This window comes from Microcaecilia unicolor, chromosome 2, assembly GCF_901765095.1.
Source record: "Microcaecilia unicolor chromosome 2, aMicUni1.1, whole genome shotgun sequence".
In the NCBI taxonomy this organism is placed as follows: domain Eukaryota; kingdom Metazoa; phylum Chordata; class Amphibia; order Gymnophiona; family Siphonopidae; genus Microcaecilia; species Microcaecilia unicolor.
The window spans coordinates 406,045,585-406,063,845 of NC_044032.1; the positions used below are offsets into that span (position 1 = coordinate 406,045,585).

At 40.4% G+C, this 18,261-nt stretch overlaps 1 protein-coding gene across 1 annotated transcript; it reads left to right on the top strand.

Moving 5' to 3' along the window:
• The first annotated feature begins 540 nt into the window (after positions 1-540).
• LOC115462518 (transcription initiation factor TFIID subunit 1-like) lies at positions 541-17,946 on the top strand. The gene is made up of 3 exons (XM_030192509.1): positions 541-622; positions 5,441-5,506; positions 15,531-17,946. The coding sequence occupies exons 2-3, from the start codon at positions 5,453-5,455 to the stop codon at positions 16,809-16,811; spliced, it is 1,335 nt and encodes a 444-aa protein (XP_030048369.1). The 5' UTR covers positions 541-622; positions 5,441-5,452; the 3' UTR covers positions 16,812-17,946.
• The last annotated feature ends 315 nt before the right edge of the window (positions 17,947-18,261 follow it).

An 18,261-nucleotide genomic window follows, 5' to 3' on the forward strand; every position in this document is an offset into this window, starting at 1 on the left:
CCCGCTCCGCTCCCGCTTCGGGACTGTACTTGGGTGGCAGCCAACCTAGGAACACCACTGCCATGTGGGGTCATTTTATGAGGCTTTTTGCAGAGTGGGGAGGAAGGGAAGATGGCTGCTGTTAATGGAGTCACCCTACAGTCACAGCAATACTAAGAGTAAGTCCCAAAAGAGTTTCCCTCCTGGCCTGTGGCATGCTATCTAGGATGGAGATGAAATAAAGGGGGACATGGGGTATAATTAAAATGTGGTTGCATTGTTTATTTTATAAGACTTTTTTAAAAAATAGTTGGTGTATTGTACAGCTATGCTACTTCAATCCAAAAGCTTCACAATGAATTATGATTACAATTGAATTCAAAACAAAGATATTTATACAGCATCTGTTTTGTTTTTGTTTTTCTGTTATGTGGAACATCTCTTATTTGCTCTTGTCACCACAAAAACAATTTTTAGAATAAAATTATCCCACTGCTGTCTGTGGGCACATATGAGGCACTATTTACCAGAAGCAGACAGAGCTGATTGGTTGAGTAGAAACTTTACCAGAACTTTAAATTTCAGAAAAATGCACAAAGTTTACAAGTTCTGTTGAAGACATCTTACATTCCAAGGACAAAAGGTAAATCATTTTATAATTATTATTGTTAGGTTTTGTTGTTTCTTTTAGCTAACCTTTCTATAGTTACCATAAGAAATCAATTTAATGTAAAATTTTATATATCTCTATATGTGTAGATCTATAGATTTAAACATATTTATCTGATTCTGTATATCTATGTTGATATAAATCTCCAGATTTAGATTGAGATTTAGATCTTTTACATTAATTATAGGCTACTGGCACCTGGTTATAAGCAGTCTGTAGCACAGTTAAAAATACATAGAAATGATATAAAAGTTGCATACAAACCAAAAAAATCTTAAAATCCATTAAAATGTGTCCATTCTGTTTCTCTAGGTACACTGCTGTAACTGTACAAAATGAGAAAATGATTTAATTACTATATATCACTATAATCACTGTCCAATAATAATGTTCTTTCACAAAGAACAGTTATTGTAGAAAAATTGCATAGGTAGTTGCTAGCTTTCATTATAGCTGGATAGCCGACATGCTATTTTCGTACTAGGTGAAGAGGGAGTTATAAGTAAAACTGTAAAGGTGGAAAACATTGTTCAGTAAAAATACTTTTACAACATATTTATTAGGATTTATAGAAATAAAGGTCAATATATAAGTTGCAGGGAGGTATTGTTATTTAATTGGCTAACAATACATTAGTAATGAGTTTTTAAGAGTTATATTATCTTCATTACCTCAGTAAAACAAATTTCTAGACATGAAAAAATGAAAGATGCATTTCCTAAAGGATCATGAGAAACAGAAATTACTGTACTCTTGAGAATAAAAACCATCAGTGACTGCCACTGTAACTTTCACCAGACTGTAACATTCTTTTGATGGCAATTGTTTATCAAATCATCTAAATAGGAGAGAGGCCAAGTGTTGTTGTTTTAAAAAAAGATCACAGCAAACAAAAAGTAAGACCATACACCAATCTCTAAAAATCATTCAATAAAACCATTAAGTCAAATGGGCAGTAAAGCCTAACATGGACATGTTTCAGCTAACATCTGTATTAGGGGCAAGAGGTTCTACCTAAATGCCTACCTAAATGCCTAAATTTGGCCCACAGAACTCCCTCCCACACTTTCCTATGTCATAGATATCTACATGTACCAAAACAGCCATCTACTTCCCAGCTCTATCTAAATTGTAGATGATGCTGCTGCTACCTTCACACCAGTCAGGCAAGTTACAAGCAATCCTGACAACTCCCAGATATCTATATTCCTAATGATTGCATCATCAACTCAAACAGCCATATGAATCCTTCCATCCTGGGCAAAAGCCCTTGAAGACACATCCTCTGTGGAAGAGGATATTGTATCCCCTGGCGGGCAGGTCCTGGCTACAAATCACTTTCTGCCATACAAACATGATGCTCTTCTTCCAGTGACCTCTCTCTTCCAATCAGACTGGAGGTGGAACTTCTATACTATGTCTCTGAAAACTCCCTCTATACTGTATACCTCTCTGTCTGCCTAAGCTCCTTCAAGTCTGTTACTCGAGGATCCAGAGATCAGACTAGTACCCTAAGAGTTAGGAGCTCTTTGCACCAAGTGCACACATATGACCCTAAGGGAGTAGGGATACTTAAATGAATATGAAGTCCCTTGTATTTACAAGGTATATTTCATACTAATTTTTTTGTGCTTACTTCAAGGACTTCAGAGAGTAAATAGTCAACAATAGTAAGATACTTTAAAAGCATTCTATAACCTCTGCATCTACATTTATGTGTCTCTTATATACGCAGAGGTATAGAATATTAGTACGTATGCATTTAAGTGTACAGTTACTCATGAAAGCCCTAAGTGCTATTCTACAATGGCATGCATAAGTAGCATAGGGTATGAGTGCAAGGCTGTGTATAATTGAGCACAGCATGGACGAGACATGGGTAGGGCTCCTACTTCTGTACATAACTAACAGAATACTATAAGTTACATACCTCCCTGCCATATTTCATGCCCACATTTACACCGGGTCTATGGCTGGTATAACTGCACATAAATGTTAGAAATGCCGATATCAGATTATGCTAGCATTCTATAATGGAATCTGGGTGCAAGGTGCCTTTATAGAATAGGCTCCCAGTTTAAGTGGAGTAGAGGTATGAGGATGACTCTTCCAACACAAACCAGGGAGTCGATAGTTTTGTTGCACACAGTGTTTATTGTCATAAATGCATCAGGAAGATTTGCAGGTTTCTTATATATTCAGGTACAGTATGTATTTTTCTGTAACTGGAAGGCTCACAATTTAATAAAACACACAAAGTTGGATTTGAACACCGGTCCCTTCGCACTTAGTTCACTACACTAACCATTAGGCTACTCCTCAGATCTGTACAGAAGTCTATTAAGAATATCTACGGTTCCTGTAACTGTCATAGATCCTGATATCCCTTGCCATTTTCACATTAGGGGAAGGAGGGGGACAGCAACCACCGGAGGATTAGGGAGATGAAGCGCCTTAATCCCTCCAGTGGACAGCTGCTCAATCAGAGAACCCTTCAATAACCTGGACTGCCAAGTATCAGGTTTAAGTAATAGCTTCCATTTTTTAGACATAGATGACCCTTCCCCTTCTGAAATCAGAGTTGGATGTCCATATTTTAGATCCTCCCTAGTCCTGCCCAAAACATGACCAGACCATGTTCCCTTGCCACATGCATGTACTGCAGTTTATACATCTATTTCCTGGCTTTATAAAATCAGGTTTTGGCCATCCGTTGCTACTATCATACACCCACGCACCCCACCACCACCACCACTACTACCACCATACACAACACCACAACAACCACCTCCACTTCTAGTACAATCACACACAAACACACACATCTCCAACTCACTACCATCTCAGTTGGCAGTGCAGCGGGCCTAGTGCTTCTCTAACCTGCTCTTCCTGTTGCTCATGCTTCTCCTGCCCACGCAGTTCATAGCTCAGATCTACTGTTTGGCCTGCCTGGTGCTCTGCAGATTTCTACTGCCCACCAAGAGAAATGCTGGTGACGTAAAGAAAGGGGTGTGGATGCAAAATGACTCAAAGGATCTATGCTTTTGTTTTCAGTGCCAAGCAGTGCTTCTTGACCATCTCCTTCAGGCTGGCATATGAGGGCCATGCCCCCCCTTCCCATATACAATTGACTTGAGGGTTGCAAACGTGTGATGTTTTCAGGATCTCCTTAATGAATATACACGGAATAGGTATGCATACAATGGAAGCAGTGAATAGGCAAATCTGTCTAATGCAAATTTATTAAGGAGATCCTGAAAACATCACTGGTTTGTGGCCCTTGAGAAGCAGAGGTATAGACCCCTTCTGTAGGGACTGACAGATGTTCTATTTGTCTACCTTTCAGCATTGCAATCTTTCTATTAAGATCTTTCAGTCAGTATATACAGGATATAAGATTTCTTCAGAAGTACCTCTATAAGCCATTAATTTCCTATCTCCAGGAAAGTTGGTGTGGACAATTCCTAATTAGGAATATATTAGGGCAAGGTATATAGGTTTTCATCATTCAAATGCAACCACTATCCTATATGTTGACAATAAAATTCTCCAACTGCAAAGATGATGCGTGATTTCAGACATGTTCAAAATACCAGATTATCAAACACGAAATATACACATAAAGTAACTTTAAACATCAGGTTGTTATGCAGCTAAATATATGTATGTGACTTTATCTATTACAAAGCTTTTGAGAATTCAAGTTGCACATCTCCAGAATGCACTTTACTTCATATAGGGGGAGATTCTATATATGGTGCCTGGAAAATCTGTGTGGAAATCATTTTTCCCTAAGGAATGCTTAATTGATATCCCAGTGCCTAAAACTATACGCATCCATTTACACCAATGAAAATGTGGCATAAATCTCTGCGTGTAGATTTATGCAGACCGGGCCATATTCTATAACAATGCATGTAAATTTGGGAACGCCCATGAAATGCCCATTTCCCTGCCCATAGCCACACCCCTTTTGAACTACACACTGTAGAATTTAGGCAAGTTCATTACAGCATTCGCTTAGTGAGTTATGCGTGTAAATTCTAATTATTGCCAATTAGTGCTCATTATTGCTTGTTAAGTGCTGTTAACAATGCAGATTGGCTTGTTAAGCCAATTAAGTTGTATGCATTCTTATGGAATATGCTTAGATTTATGCGCAGAACACTAAGGTCAATATATAGAATCCCACAGATAGCGTAAAGTATCCACTTTAGGAATGTATACAGGTAGATTTTTCATTTGATTACTATTTTTTTTTTATTTCAGGTTTTTTTTTTCATTTTATATTTTTTTATTTCATTTATGGTTTATTTAGTTTTCCACTCCCCTCTGTTGACATATCCTATTTCTCTTATTAGGCTTCCACAGCTGGCATCATATTGTTGTCCGGGTCTTGCTACATCTGAGTAAGTGGAACCAACATATCAGCCATTGTGCTGTGGTTTTCTTCAGCCACAGCACAATGGCTGAAACGTTGGTTCCACTTACTCAAACACGGCAAGACCCAGACAACTGCAGTAATCATATCCTATTTCATTTTAAATGAAAGCACATCCCTAAGTATATTACTGTATACATTTCTGTGCATGATTTTGTTATTAAAATCCACCTATAGCCAATCCAAGTAGTGCCTTATTTTACATGCATAAGTCCCACATAAGCTTTGGAAAATGTATTCCAACTTCCTCTTTTCATAGTATAAAAAAGGTTTCTAGACTTACAGAATAACAATGTTCCATTTTTTGAAATATTGTAAAAGAAGGTGTTTCTCTTTGCTGTATTTTGCAGGATTTCTTGAAAATGAAACTTATACTTGTGTGTCTGTGCCTCTTTACTCCAGCTCATGCACTGCCAGTGAGTATTTCAATATCCCTTTGCACTTGCTAAGCTCATCTGTGCTACAGTGCTGCTAAGAGTTTCTCAATGCACCATTAGGTACATGAGATAGGTTACAGAATTGCACTCTAAGATCAGTCTCAATTACAGACATGGGCACCAACATTTTTAAATGATTGGGGTGTCAAACACTACACCGATTACCCCTCCCTAGACACAGTGAAGGAGTTTTCTCAAATGTTACAGTAGGTAGATCTTGTGCAACTTTCTGCTACAAAGAAACACTATAGAGATGTTCTCCAGTAATAGTTTCAGGCATTTTGTAATCTAAGTTGTTTTTTTTGAGGTTTTGATTATGTGCCCTTTTTTTCTTATTGAATTAGCCCCTACCACCACCACCCTTGGCCTAATTAAGTCTTTTCATCTTCATCCTTATTTCCTATTTGCTTTATTTTTGTTTATTGTACAGATTGATTTGACTATATTTCTTAAAGCAAGTGTAATCTTGTAATTATACCTTTAAAATTCTATAAATTAAAAAGAAAGAAAGAAAGAAAGAAAGAAAGAAAGAAAGAAAGAAAGAAAGAAAGAAAGAAAGAAAGAAAGAAAGAAAGAAAGAAAGAAAGAAAGAAAGAAAGAAGCTATGATCCACATTCTTCTGGCCCTTGCTAATCTCAGTTAATGAACTGGCGAACGTTCTGTACAACCTGAGCAAGGAGGCGGCAGAAGCTCCTATGCATTTAAAGGAGAACCAAGTGGATGAAGCCATTCATTATTGTAAGTTGTGAACTTGACAGAACAGGAATGGGGCTCTGCTTCTGTCAGCAGTCGGATGTAATAATGGTCTGGGAGATTCCTGCTTCTGTAAACAAATACCTATCTCCCTCACAACCCATGGAGGAGCTTAATTCCTTAAAGCTCTCATTTTTTAAAATATCTTGCAGTAGCAATAACTTTCCGCTGAGTGAACAGCTTTTGGTGTTAGTGACCTTGAAAATGCATGTTCTCACTAGGTGATATTTCTAGACAGAAAACTCAGAGAATAATTTTATATAGGTCATCTAGATCAGAAATCCAAATATTTACAAAACGTCTCACTGGATGCAGTGCTTTTTATAATGTCCCCCGGCTGATATGAGCATTTAAAAAGATGAGTATTAAGCTTTTTAAGCCTTATTTACTTGAAGAAAATGGCTATATTGCTGCTACTATAAATACGTGAAGAAGAATATTTAAATGTTAATAATTTGATAATTAAAATATGTATCACTACCCGATGAAGAGGTGGGTGTGTAATTCTCACCATATGAAGAAAAAGATTTGGTGAGTGTCACCGCTGAGGTTAGCGCTAAAATCAACTTTGGTAGGAGTTCATTTGAGTTTGAATACATGTTAACTCCTTGAAAGTTATGGGTGCTGGTGGATGGCGCTTTTTACAATATACATATAGCTCTGCCAATGAGGTATGTTTACTTGAAGCCATTTGACACACATAACCTTCAGCAAAACAGGGGGCTCAGTCAGGGCTTTGAACATGTAAGTAGTGGTCATTTTAGTACTTAGGCATGTAGGTGGTGTCATTTACATGTGTAAGTGGCAGAGTTTATAGCACAGCACATTCAAGGGAAGCTGAGCAACCAAAATAAAGTTTTGGGCTTTTTGAGATGGTTATAAACTCCAGAGATGTCAGCATAATTCTCCCCTCAAGCAACCTTCTAAACCCCAGGTAGAAATGAGAAGTGAGCTGGACTTTTGAATGGTTTGAAACAAGTGTTAATGCCACTATGGAAATTGTTTGAAGTATACATGTATTGGCATCCTAAAATATGAAATACGCACCTACTGGGGGAAAACTTGGCATGCAACACCCGGAAAACACTGTTTTTAAATCTCTGCATGCTGCTACATACCCATGCAAGATACTGATTTTCATTTTGTTTCATTTCCATGCCATTTATGGGATTTCTTGCTTAATGAGGGGGTTTGTTTCGAACAATATTGTAAATAGAATTCATTAGTGTGCAATAGAGGGCAGTATTGTGAATAGTTCACCCTATTGCTCAAAAAGTGTCTCCTATTGCTCAGTGTATCCTGTTGCTCAAAAGGTGTCCACTATTGTGCAACAGTGTGCATCATTTATTCAATAGAGCACCTATTAATAAATAGAATACATCATTGAGCAATAGCACACTCGACTGAGCAATAGATTATACTATGAAGCGATAATACACAGGTGGGGCTGGATTCTATAAATAATGTTCAAGAAAGGGCACCGGAAAAGATCAGTTCTAAGCACAATTGTATAAATGGTGCGCGCCCACTATAGACTCACACATAGGGGGTGTTCTTTTACTAAGCTGCGGTAGTGTTTTTAGAGATGTCTATTATATTCCTATGGGCTTCTCAGCATTTACCGCCAGCTGATTTCTAAAAACACTACCGCAACTTAGTAAAAGACTCCCTTTGTACTGATTCCTGTGCCTAAACTTTAAGCAGCTGACTTACATTGAGGGGCATAATTGAATGGCGCTGGCAAAATAGATGGCCGGCCATCTATTTTGGCGGCACCGCAAAGAGCTGTCCGGAACCGTATTAAAGATGGCCAGCCATCTTTTGTTTTGATAATACGGTTGGGGCCGGCCAAATGCCATAGATCACCGGGTTTGAGATGGCCGACTTTGTTTTTCAGCGATAATGGAAACTGGAACCGGCCATCTCAAACCCGGCCAAATTCAAGGCATTTGGCTGTGGGAGGGGCCAGCATTCGTAGTGCACTGGTACTTCTGGATATTTAGATCTTGCTGATCAGTTATGTTATGACTTACTTGCTCTGGAGTGCTGTTTTTTGTGATACTGTTTTGAGAAATGTTCAATAAAGACCATACAAATTTAAAAAGTTCCTGCAGTGCATTTTCCCTTGATGGCCATCCCTGACGTGCACTTCCCTTAATGGCTGTTGTTCTCTTGATGGCCATCTTTCTCCCCAAACGGGAAGATCAAAACTGTTTTTGCTCACAGCTTTTTTAGTAGTAACGGTGGGATTTGAACCAGCCACTTCTGCATTACAAGATCAGTAATGTCATAGGAGCCGACTTTTTTAAATGATTGGGGGTGCTCTATTTTTTTTTTAGAGGTGGTGCATTCCCCCCTCAGTTCCAGTGCCCCCCCCCCCCCGCCCTTCTGCCCATCCCTCCCCCCCTCCCTCCGAGTTCCAGAGCCCCCCCCCCCCGCGTTCGCCCCTCCATCCCTCCCTCCCTCCGTCCGTCCAAATTTTAAAATCCATCTTCTTACCTCGTCGGGGTGTTAAGGCGTCAGCTGCACGTAGTGAAAACCATGCATGCTCACGCTTCAGCCTTCCTTCGTCTGTCTCTGAGCTCTGGTCCCGCCCTCATTTCCTGTTTCCACTTGGGCGGGACCAGAGCTCAGAGACAGACGAAGGAAGGCTGAAGCGCGAGCATGCACACTTTTCACTAAGTGCAGCTGGCGCCTTAACACCCCAACGAGGTAAGAAGATGGATTTTCAAATTTGGACGGACGGAGGGGCGAATGCGGGGGGGGGGGGCTCTGGAACTTGGAGGGAGGGATGGACAGACGGGCGGGGGGGCCCTGGAGGGATGGACAGATGGGCAGGGGGGCCCTGGAACTCAGAGGGAGGGACTTTGGGAACTTCCGGTCGGCGAAATATTGGGGGTGCTCGAGCACCCACAGCACCCACGGAGTCGGCACCTATGAGTAATGTAACCACTTGGCCACAGCTCCACTTACTTGAATGTCCCTCCCTTTTGATTATGCCCCTCCAGGTCTCTGTCAGCCACTCACAGACAGCTAAACGTGCGCTGATTGGCTGAGAGAGACCTGAAGGGGTATAATCAAAAGGGAGGGACATCCAACTAAGTGGAGCTGTGGCCAAGTGATTACATCACTGGTCTTGTAATGTAGACATGGCTGGTTCAAATCCCACTGCTACTACTAAAAAAGCTATGAGCAAAAACAATTTTGATTTACCTGTTCGGGGAGAAAGATGGCCATCAAGGGAAAATGCACGGCAGGGACTTCTTTAATTTGTATGAAGTCTTTATTGAACATTTCTCAAAACAGTATCACAAAATACAGCACTCCAGAATAAGTACCGTATTTTTCGGACTATAAGACGCACCGGACCATAAGACGCACCTAGGTTTTAGAGGAGGGAAATAGGAAAAAAAAAAATTTTCCTTTTTCCCTCCTCTAAAACCTAGGTGCTCCGGTGCGTCTTGTCCGAATTCGGGATCGCCCTCCCCTACTCACGTCAGCGATGTTCCCTGGTGGTCTAGTGACGTCGGGGCAGGAAAGAGCCCCCTCTTTCCTGCCCAGCGCGCTGCTCTCCGTCCTCCTCCATCCTCCTGTATGCTGCCTGACGGTCTCGGCGATATTCAAAATTTTGGGGGAAAAAAGTGCGTCTTATAGTCTGAAAAATACGGTAAGTCATAACATAACTGATCAGCAAGATCCTTTTTTTTTTTACGAGCTGGCCGACTGGCTTCCCCTCCTAGGGAAGGAAATTCGCGTGCAAATGAGCAGCTCATTTGCATGCGATTTCCTTCATGCATGCCCTTCCCTTACTGATTCGCTAAGGGATCGTTAAGGAAAGGACTCTTCCGTGCAGTTTAGTGCACCTGGCTTTAAATCTGCTCCAGGGACCTGCATACTGCTATCATGGAGCTGGCTGGCATAGAGGCTGGCAAAAAAATGTTTTTTCCATTATCAGCTGAAGCCGGTCATCTCGTAAGCACATCCACGTCCCACCTTCGCTACCCTGCCGACATGCCCCTTTGAAATTTGGCCGCCTCCGCGACGGAATGCCGGCGAGTGTGTCCAAAAATCGGCTTTCGATTATACCGATTTGGCCGGTTTTAAGAGATGGCCGGCCATCTCCCGATTTGTGTCGGAAGATCGCCGGCGATCTCTTTCAAAAATAAGCCTGATAGCTTACAAAACAACAAAGAGAGCGGAAGAGAACCAAAATAGACCAGACAACAACCACAAAGAGTAAGAGCACCAAAAACGTTTTATTGGGACCCAACACGGTCCGTGTTTCAGCCAAACGGCCTTCTTCAGGGGTCTTCAAATTGACGTACATGGATGTTCCTCCAGAATTCACATGGAGAAAAAGCATAAACGCTGGTGCTGTCTGAAATCGATCAAAGGCGTAAAGATTTTTGGTTCTCTTCCGCTCTCTTTGTTGTTTTGTGTTTTTTGCTGGAGACTTGGACTCTCTTTTTGTTGGTCTTACATAGCTTACATACTGTATGTATGGACAGGGGTGGGGGTGGGAAGGGAAGGGCCCACCCAGGTTAACTCAGGGCCCACCCAAAATAACAGGTCTGAATACACTCCTAGACTTACGCATGCTGAAACCTTGCGTAAATGCTGGGGCCCAAGTTGGGCACAATGACCCAGTGGTCTACAACTACACGCACAAGTGTTTGTAACATCCCTGACATGACCGTGCCCCTTTTTTGAGGTACACGCCAGTGGGAGCTAGGTGCACTGCCATATAGAAAAGTACAAATCCAGATGCACGTACAAATTCTAATGGGTGTCAATTAACTTCAATAATTGGTTGTTATCCAATTAATTTGCGTGTGCATCTTGGGAGCGTGTCCATATTAGGATGTGAAAATCTAGGCACTATATATAGTATCTGGGGGTAGAATTAGAATTTATTATTTCTAAACTGCCTTTATCCAAGGCGGAGAAGAAAGAAAGACATACATATTACAATCACAAACAAAAGGAACATTCCCTAGCAATAAGAGACCTAGTAGGAGGCATATTTTCAAAGCAATTAGACTTACAAAATTACATAGGAGCATAGGGAACCAATTTCAGTTTATGTGGATACCTTTCTGCAAGATTTTGTAAAAAAAATCTCCAGCGTACATCAAGGATACCACTCATTTCTTGAACATCTTACAAGCAGTCCAGGTGCCAGATTGTCCCATACTAATGGCAACCAGTGGCATACCAAGGGGGGGCGGGGGGTGGTCCACCCCAGGTGCACGCCGCTAGGGGAGGTGCCGCACTCCTGTTGGCCGAGTTCGCTCATTCCCTCCCTGCTGCTCCCTGCTGCTCCCTCTGCGCGGAACAGGTTACTTCCTGTTCCGGGGCAGAGGGAGCAGCAGGGAGGGAACGAGCGGACTCGGCCAACAGGCACACGGCACCCCCCCCCCCCCAGCAGGTAAAAATGCACCCAGGGGGAATGGTGTAATTTCGCCGGGAGGGGGCGCTGCACCGGGGGGGCGCATCGGGGATCCACCCCGGGTGTCAGGCAGCCTAGGAACGCCACTGATGGCAACTTGGGATATCAAGTCACTGTACACTATGATCCCACAGGATGAGCTGCTAAAAGTAGTTACTGATACATTGGACTCTCGTCCGAGACCACATGAGGTCCCTACAAGTTTTTTTTGCCAGAATTAACGAAAATAGCATTATGTAAAATCTTTTTTGCATTTCGTGATAACATCTACTTGCAAAAATCTGGAGTGGCAATGGGGGCGACGTTCGCCCCCACATTAACCAATTTGTACATGGCATGGTTTGAGGGTAATTGGTTGGTTTCCTCCCCTTTAAAGATAAGATAGGTATATGGAGACGTTTTATTGATGACGTCTTTGTACTTTGGCATGGGAATGTACAACAGCTTCAAGAATTTCACCATTGGCTGAATCGTTCTCACACCAGAATTCAGTTCACGCTAACTTGTTCACATGATAAGATACACTTCCTAGATGTAGAGATACTTTTGATGCACAAACAGTTTAGTACGAGAGCATTTACTACTGACAGAAATACGTTTCTGGAATATGGGAGTTGTCATCCGAAAGCACTGAGACAGAGCCTCCCGTTTTCCCAATTTCTTCGGTTTAAGCACATATGCACATCAGAACAAGATTACAAGGCACATTCTGAACATTTTGGTGCCAGATTAATACAAAGAAATTATCCACATAAAATTGTGAAGCGCGCTTACACCAGGGTGAAATTTAACAACAGGGACTTGTTGCTACAGGAAAGACAAAGACAAGATCGTGATGACCATACTATGACGCTTGTGACGAGATATGTACCTGGAGGAGAAGCCATAATGGGGATTATAAAACGGCATTGGGATGTAATGAGATCACACCCCCTATTCAGCAATTATAATGTTAGAACTGCTTTTTCGCGATCTAGGAATTTGAAGGAAATACTTAGTCCAGCTAGATTACCTGAAATTGGGGGGATGACCGTGGCAAGACAAGTAACAACTCAATTGGGTCATCATAAATGTATGAAGATACACTGTAAGACATGCCTAATAACAATAGAAGGAAGAAGTTTCCAGAATGAAGGCAAGATTTATAAGTTGAGAGGCAGCACGAATTGCTGGTCCGTGGGTGTCATCTATTACATTAGATGTCCCTGCGGTAAACTGTATATAGGAAAATCTACCAGATTTCTGCATGAGAGAATGATTGAGCACTGTTCACGTGTAGCAGCCCAAACGTTTGGAGCTCCTCTGGTGCAGCACTGTGTAGTGAAAAAGCACACGATTGACAATCTTAAATGCATGGTAATTGAACAAGTTTTACCTTCCCCCAGAGGCATAGGCGCCCGGTATAAGAGGCTTGGGGAGGCTAAGCCTCCCCAGCCGGCATCCGAGGGGTTTTGGCCGCCCGCCAGCCCGTTTGTCCGAATTTCTGGGCGGGCGAGCGGCGCCGTGAGTCTCCCTTTCCCTCCCCTTCCACTTCCTTCCTATCTGCCCCGCGCCGCCCTTTAAATCTTTAATTTACCTTGTCCCAGCGACGGCCGCGTCATTTCAGCCTGCCCTGCCCGTCTCTAGTCTTCTCTCCCTTCGTGACGTGGTTTGTTCCGCAGAGTCCCGCCTTCTGACATCATTTCCTTGAGGGCGTGACTCTTAGGGAACAAACTCTCTCTTATTCTCTTTATTTGGCCACTGATAAAGTGATCTATTCTTATGCAGAGACATTTTTATTCTGGTGCCTGTACTTGATGATTTGAATCACACATTGAGTAAAGTAATATTCGGGCATCAGCTTCTAAATTAAAGTTAAATATAAGTAAAACCAATGTTCTCTGGTTTGCTAATCAAGTTGAATGTCTTCCAGAATCAATTCAAATTGGGCAATATGATAAATTGATAGTTGAGAAATTTTCCAGAGTATTAGGAGTGATATTGGATTTGTCCTTATCTTTTGAAGCACAGATTAATAGCCTATTTAGGAAAGTCTTTTTGAAATTAAGACAACTACGAACTATTAGGTCTTATTTTCATGAGCACCATTTCAGGTTACTGGTTCAGAGTCTCATTTTGGCCCAATTGGATTGTTGTATTTGGGTATATCAGTGAAATTGAGGAATCATTTACTACTATTACAAATTACAGCAGCTCACATGATTTTTAGAATGAATAAGTTTGATCACGTGTCTCCATTATTGAAGGAGCTACACTGGCTTCCATTGCAGGCATGAATAATTTTAAAATTTGTTGTGTTATTTTTAAGGTTTGGTATGGCTTAACATCTTTGCAGGTTATTCAATTGATGTCTTACTCATCTAGTCTAAGTTCTACTTGGTCATTATATCAGATGGGCTTAAGTTTTCTTTCATTTAAGGGAGTTAGATTTTAAGTTTTGTCAAATTCTTCTTCATACCAAGCTGTTCAAGCTTGGAATAATTTACCATCCAGTTTAAAGAATCAACCTTCTTATATGTTATTTCAGAAGGCTATGAAAACTTTTCTTTTTAAAGAAATATGTGAATTTAGATGTCTAAATAGATATGTATTTTATTTATAATTTTAAAGTGTTTGCTACATATCAAGAATTTTTATAATTTGTAAGCATGTGTTAAATATTTAAAAAATTCTTAAAGTTGTAAGCTGCTTTGGACCTTTATAGTGAATAAGTGGTTAGAAGTATCAATTTAGATTTTAGATTTAGATTATTACAATTCACTCATCAGAACACTAGTCTTTGTCTGCAGAAGTGACAATATTTATTTACCTTTTGTGTAATATATACTGCCCAATATTCAGTCTATAGGGGTAAGTGGCTTCTGAGCTGTTCACAGCCACAGAACTGACCCTGGATACTAAACGCCAGGGCATGTGGGGAACCCATCATTGAATTTCCAGGTCTCAGTGATCACCCGGAAGTTAACCGGTGCCCCATTAACTTTAGCACATAAAGTTAGGGGAGACTTTTTACTGTCCTAACTTTATAGGTTTAGTTGGTCGGTTAGCTAACCGGCTAAGTAGATGTTCCTCCCATGCTCCTCCCCAGCCCGCCCCTAACCTAACTGGTTAGGAGACGGCTGATTAGCAGTGATATTCAGTAGCACTAACCAGTCAAGTGCTGCTGGATATCTCGTGACGCGTCATTCAAAAAGGTTTAACCAGGCAGGAACCTCTCCTGCCCCATTCAACTCTTTTGAATATCAGACAGATTTTAAAAGTTTTGAAAGATTTTTAAATGCCTTAAACTTGTAAGCTCAAAAAAAAAAAGATTGAATATTTCTCACAAAAGGTAAATTTCACCCTGTCACTGTTGCTTGGGCTGATGCCATTCTTGGAAACTGGTACTTTGTAAATGATGGGCACCAGGACAAATTGGGGAAGTTAGCAACATGGGCTGCTGTTAAGATGTTATTTTAATGGTAACCCCAGTTATTAGTAACTACATCTCATTGCATAAAATAGCATGGGTTAGTGGTAAAATATCACACCTTAACGGTAGCCCACACTGATAACTACACCCCAAAATGTCATGATTATGTCAGAAACTGTTCCTGAAAACGGACAAACCTTTGGATTTGAAAGATACTGTCATGGAAGAAGCACTTTATGAACCTAATATATGCTGTCATCGAGAACAAATGTAGAAAAAATTTTGTTAAAGATTTAGCAAAAGTGTAAAAACAGAAACAAGGCTGTTTAGACAGTGAGGCATATTTAATATTGAAGTCAATGTCTTGTTCTCATTTCTAAACAATTTAGAAGGAAGACAAAGGTACCCACATCAATGCTGCCATGCATCAGCTTGAGGATGTCTATGTTGCAAATCTACAGACAGACGTTCTGAATCTTCATCATAAGAAACACCAGAATGAACCAGCTGTTAAAAACATGGAGAATATAATTCAAGAAAAGTCTGAAAAGGATGCCATGCCTAACAGTAGAGACAAACTTCATGTAGATTGTCACATTGCTTCTGGTATCCAGAATCTACAAAACGTGGATGCTGATATCATCCTTGGATGTGACACAGAAGGCAGCGGTAACAGTGATTTTCTAGACAAAAGCCACAAAGGTACTGAACTTGATGCTACTTACGGGGTTTTCAGTCCTGAAAGCACAGGCAGTACTGATACGCCATTTCCTCTGAAAGATGTTAACAATGATAGATCGAAAGACATGCACAGTGACCCAGGTGGTATGAATAAGGTACAATCTCCAAAGAAGAGTGAACATTCCAGTACCAGCCATAACCCAAACGGTTTAAAGAAAGACACGGATAGGGATCACCATGACATGGACAGCACTCATGATACAAACCTTCTCAACATAGATGAAGAAGATGGTGGTAGTGGAAACAGCAACAGCCGCACAGAAGGAAATGATTCCACTGTTGTTCTGGATAAAACAGAAGACACCACTGTTAATCCAGGTTTCACTACCCCAGAAATAGTTCAGTCTGGGAAGGTTCATTGGAATTCCAGTGGTGACATACAAGAAACTGTTTACAGTGGTGTTCTAGAAAAGGATGAGGACAACACCAGTACCAGTAATGGAACAGCTGATTGGGACAATTTGAAAACTATCTATACTGAGACTTCAGGGATACAAGAATATACTGACCGTGTTAATGAAAGGAAAAACAATAGCAAAATAGAAAGTGCTGATTATACAGATATACGTGGAAAAGATCAACTTAATGCAACCGTCAGTGTGGAGAATCCCTTGCACAAAAACATTTCAAATAAAAATAAACACCAGGGCAGGAGCAAGAGTTCACAAAACAATCATATTAATGATATTAATAATAAAAAGAAAAACCAGAAAGGTCATTTTCATACTGTCACCACTAATGGGGAAGTTGTGAAAGTCAAAAACAACAGAAAGGCTGCAGATAGGATATATAATAACACCGTGCGTCAGAAGATTAACAAACGTCTAAGAAAGAAAAAGTTCCACAATGACAGTAGCCAGTCCTCTGGAAGTAGCAGTGAAAGTAGCCAATCAACTGAAAGTCGAAGCAATAGTGACCAATCAGACTAGAGTTTCCAGGCCAAGGAATCAAGAGTGTTCTGCCCATAGAACATCTCATAGTGAAGGACGCAGATGGGCACGACGTAAACCAACCACTTTGGTGTCATGAGAACATTTCTTCCTGCTTTTCTTCTTTTGTTCACATCAAATGAATAGAGTTGCAGTACCCGAAGACTTGAAGGAGAAATATTCTGAGGATGAATATTTCAGCAGAGCTTATAGTTAACTAATCAGTAGTCACTAGTAATTACTTCCAATTATAATAGCAAAATAAAACAATTGACTGCTTTTCTAAGTGTACAGCAAAATATGATTCATTAAAAAATGTAACTTTGATTACCTTTTATTAACGATTGCTTTAGAATGCAACATTTCCAGTTATGCACTCTTCCTAAAATGCTGTAAAAAAGCAAAATTCTACATTTTAAACTCTCAAATGCAAAGTGTTTTTGATTTGCTTTCCATAGCTTCTGCTTGTACTTCTACAAAATGTTCAAAGTATGCATTTTATTATTATTTGTAGCTTTATAAAGAGGACAAAACTGCTTTCAGGCACTGCATCCAGTTTTTAAGTGGGTCCAACATAACCAACTGCTAACTTTAAGAGTTTTTCTGGAGTTACAAAACTAGAAATTAGCTCAGAAAGAAGCCAATGCAGCAAAGTCTGTTGAAATGTGCAGCAGTTGGTATGCTATGTTTTTGTTTATTTGTTTATTCTATTATCAGAAATCATAACACAAATAAGCCCAGTGGCAAATTCTCATGTAGTTTACATAAGCACTTTATTGTGAAACATTTAACTGCACCTCCCGAGAGATAAAAATTTGGGGATAGAATGTTCATACAGTATTCCCAATAAATATGCCATTTTACATATTGCATGAAAATTCACAAAAGAAAAAGATTCACTTATTAAAGTCACTGTAAAAAAAAAGTGAAGTTATGCATGCTAAAACCACAAATAAAGTCCCATTTTAATCATGCTAAAAGCAATTGCAGCATGTAAATTCATCTTTGCAAATTTCATCACACATTAGTAAATTGGTCTCTAACATAGTCAGTTATCCCCTGGATTCTATATATCGCGCTGAGATTTCCTTGTGGAAATCGATGCGTACTCCATAACAACATGCATAACTTAGTTAACAAGCTAATCAGCACTGATAACTGGATGTTAACAAGCAATTATCAGCATTAATTGGCATTAATTAGAATTTACGCACACTACTTGCTACGCGTATTCTGTAACGTGGTGCGTGTGAATTCTAAGTCACATCAATGAAAAGTGGGCATGGTTATAGGCATGGAATGGGCAGGTCATGGGGGTTTCTAAAATCCATATGGGCTATTACAGAATACACCCGCCTAATTCATACGTCAGGATTTATACCAGGTTTTAGTTGGCATAATTGAACATGACTAAATTTAGTCACATGGACCAGCACTCAGCATATTCTAT

Bases quoted from the DNA above. Each gene is read 5' to 3' on its own strand.
- LOC115462518 (XM_030192509.1), top strand. From the start codon at position 5,453: ATGAAACTTATACTTGTGTGTCTGTGCCTCTTTACTCCAGCTCATGCA. The intron at 5,507-15,530 runs GTGAGTATTTCA...TAAACAATTTAG, and splicing joins CTCCAGCTCATGCACTGCCA to AAGGAAGACAAAGGTACCCA.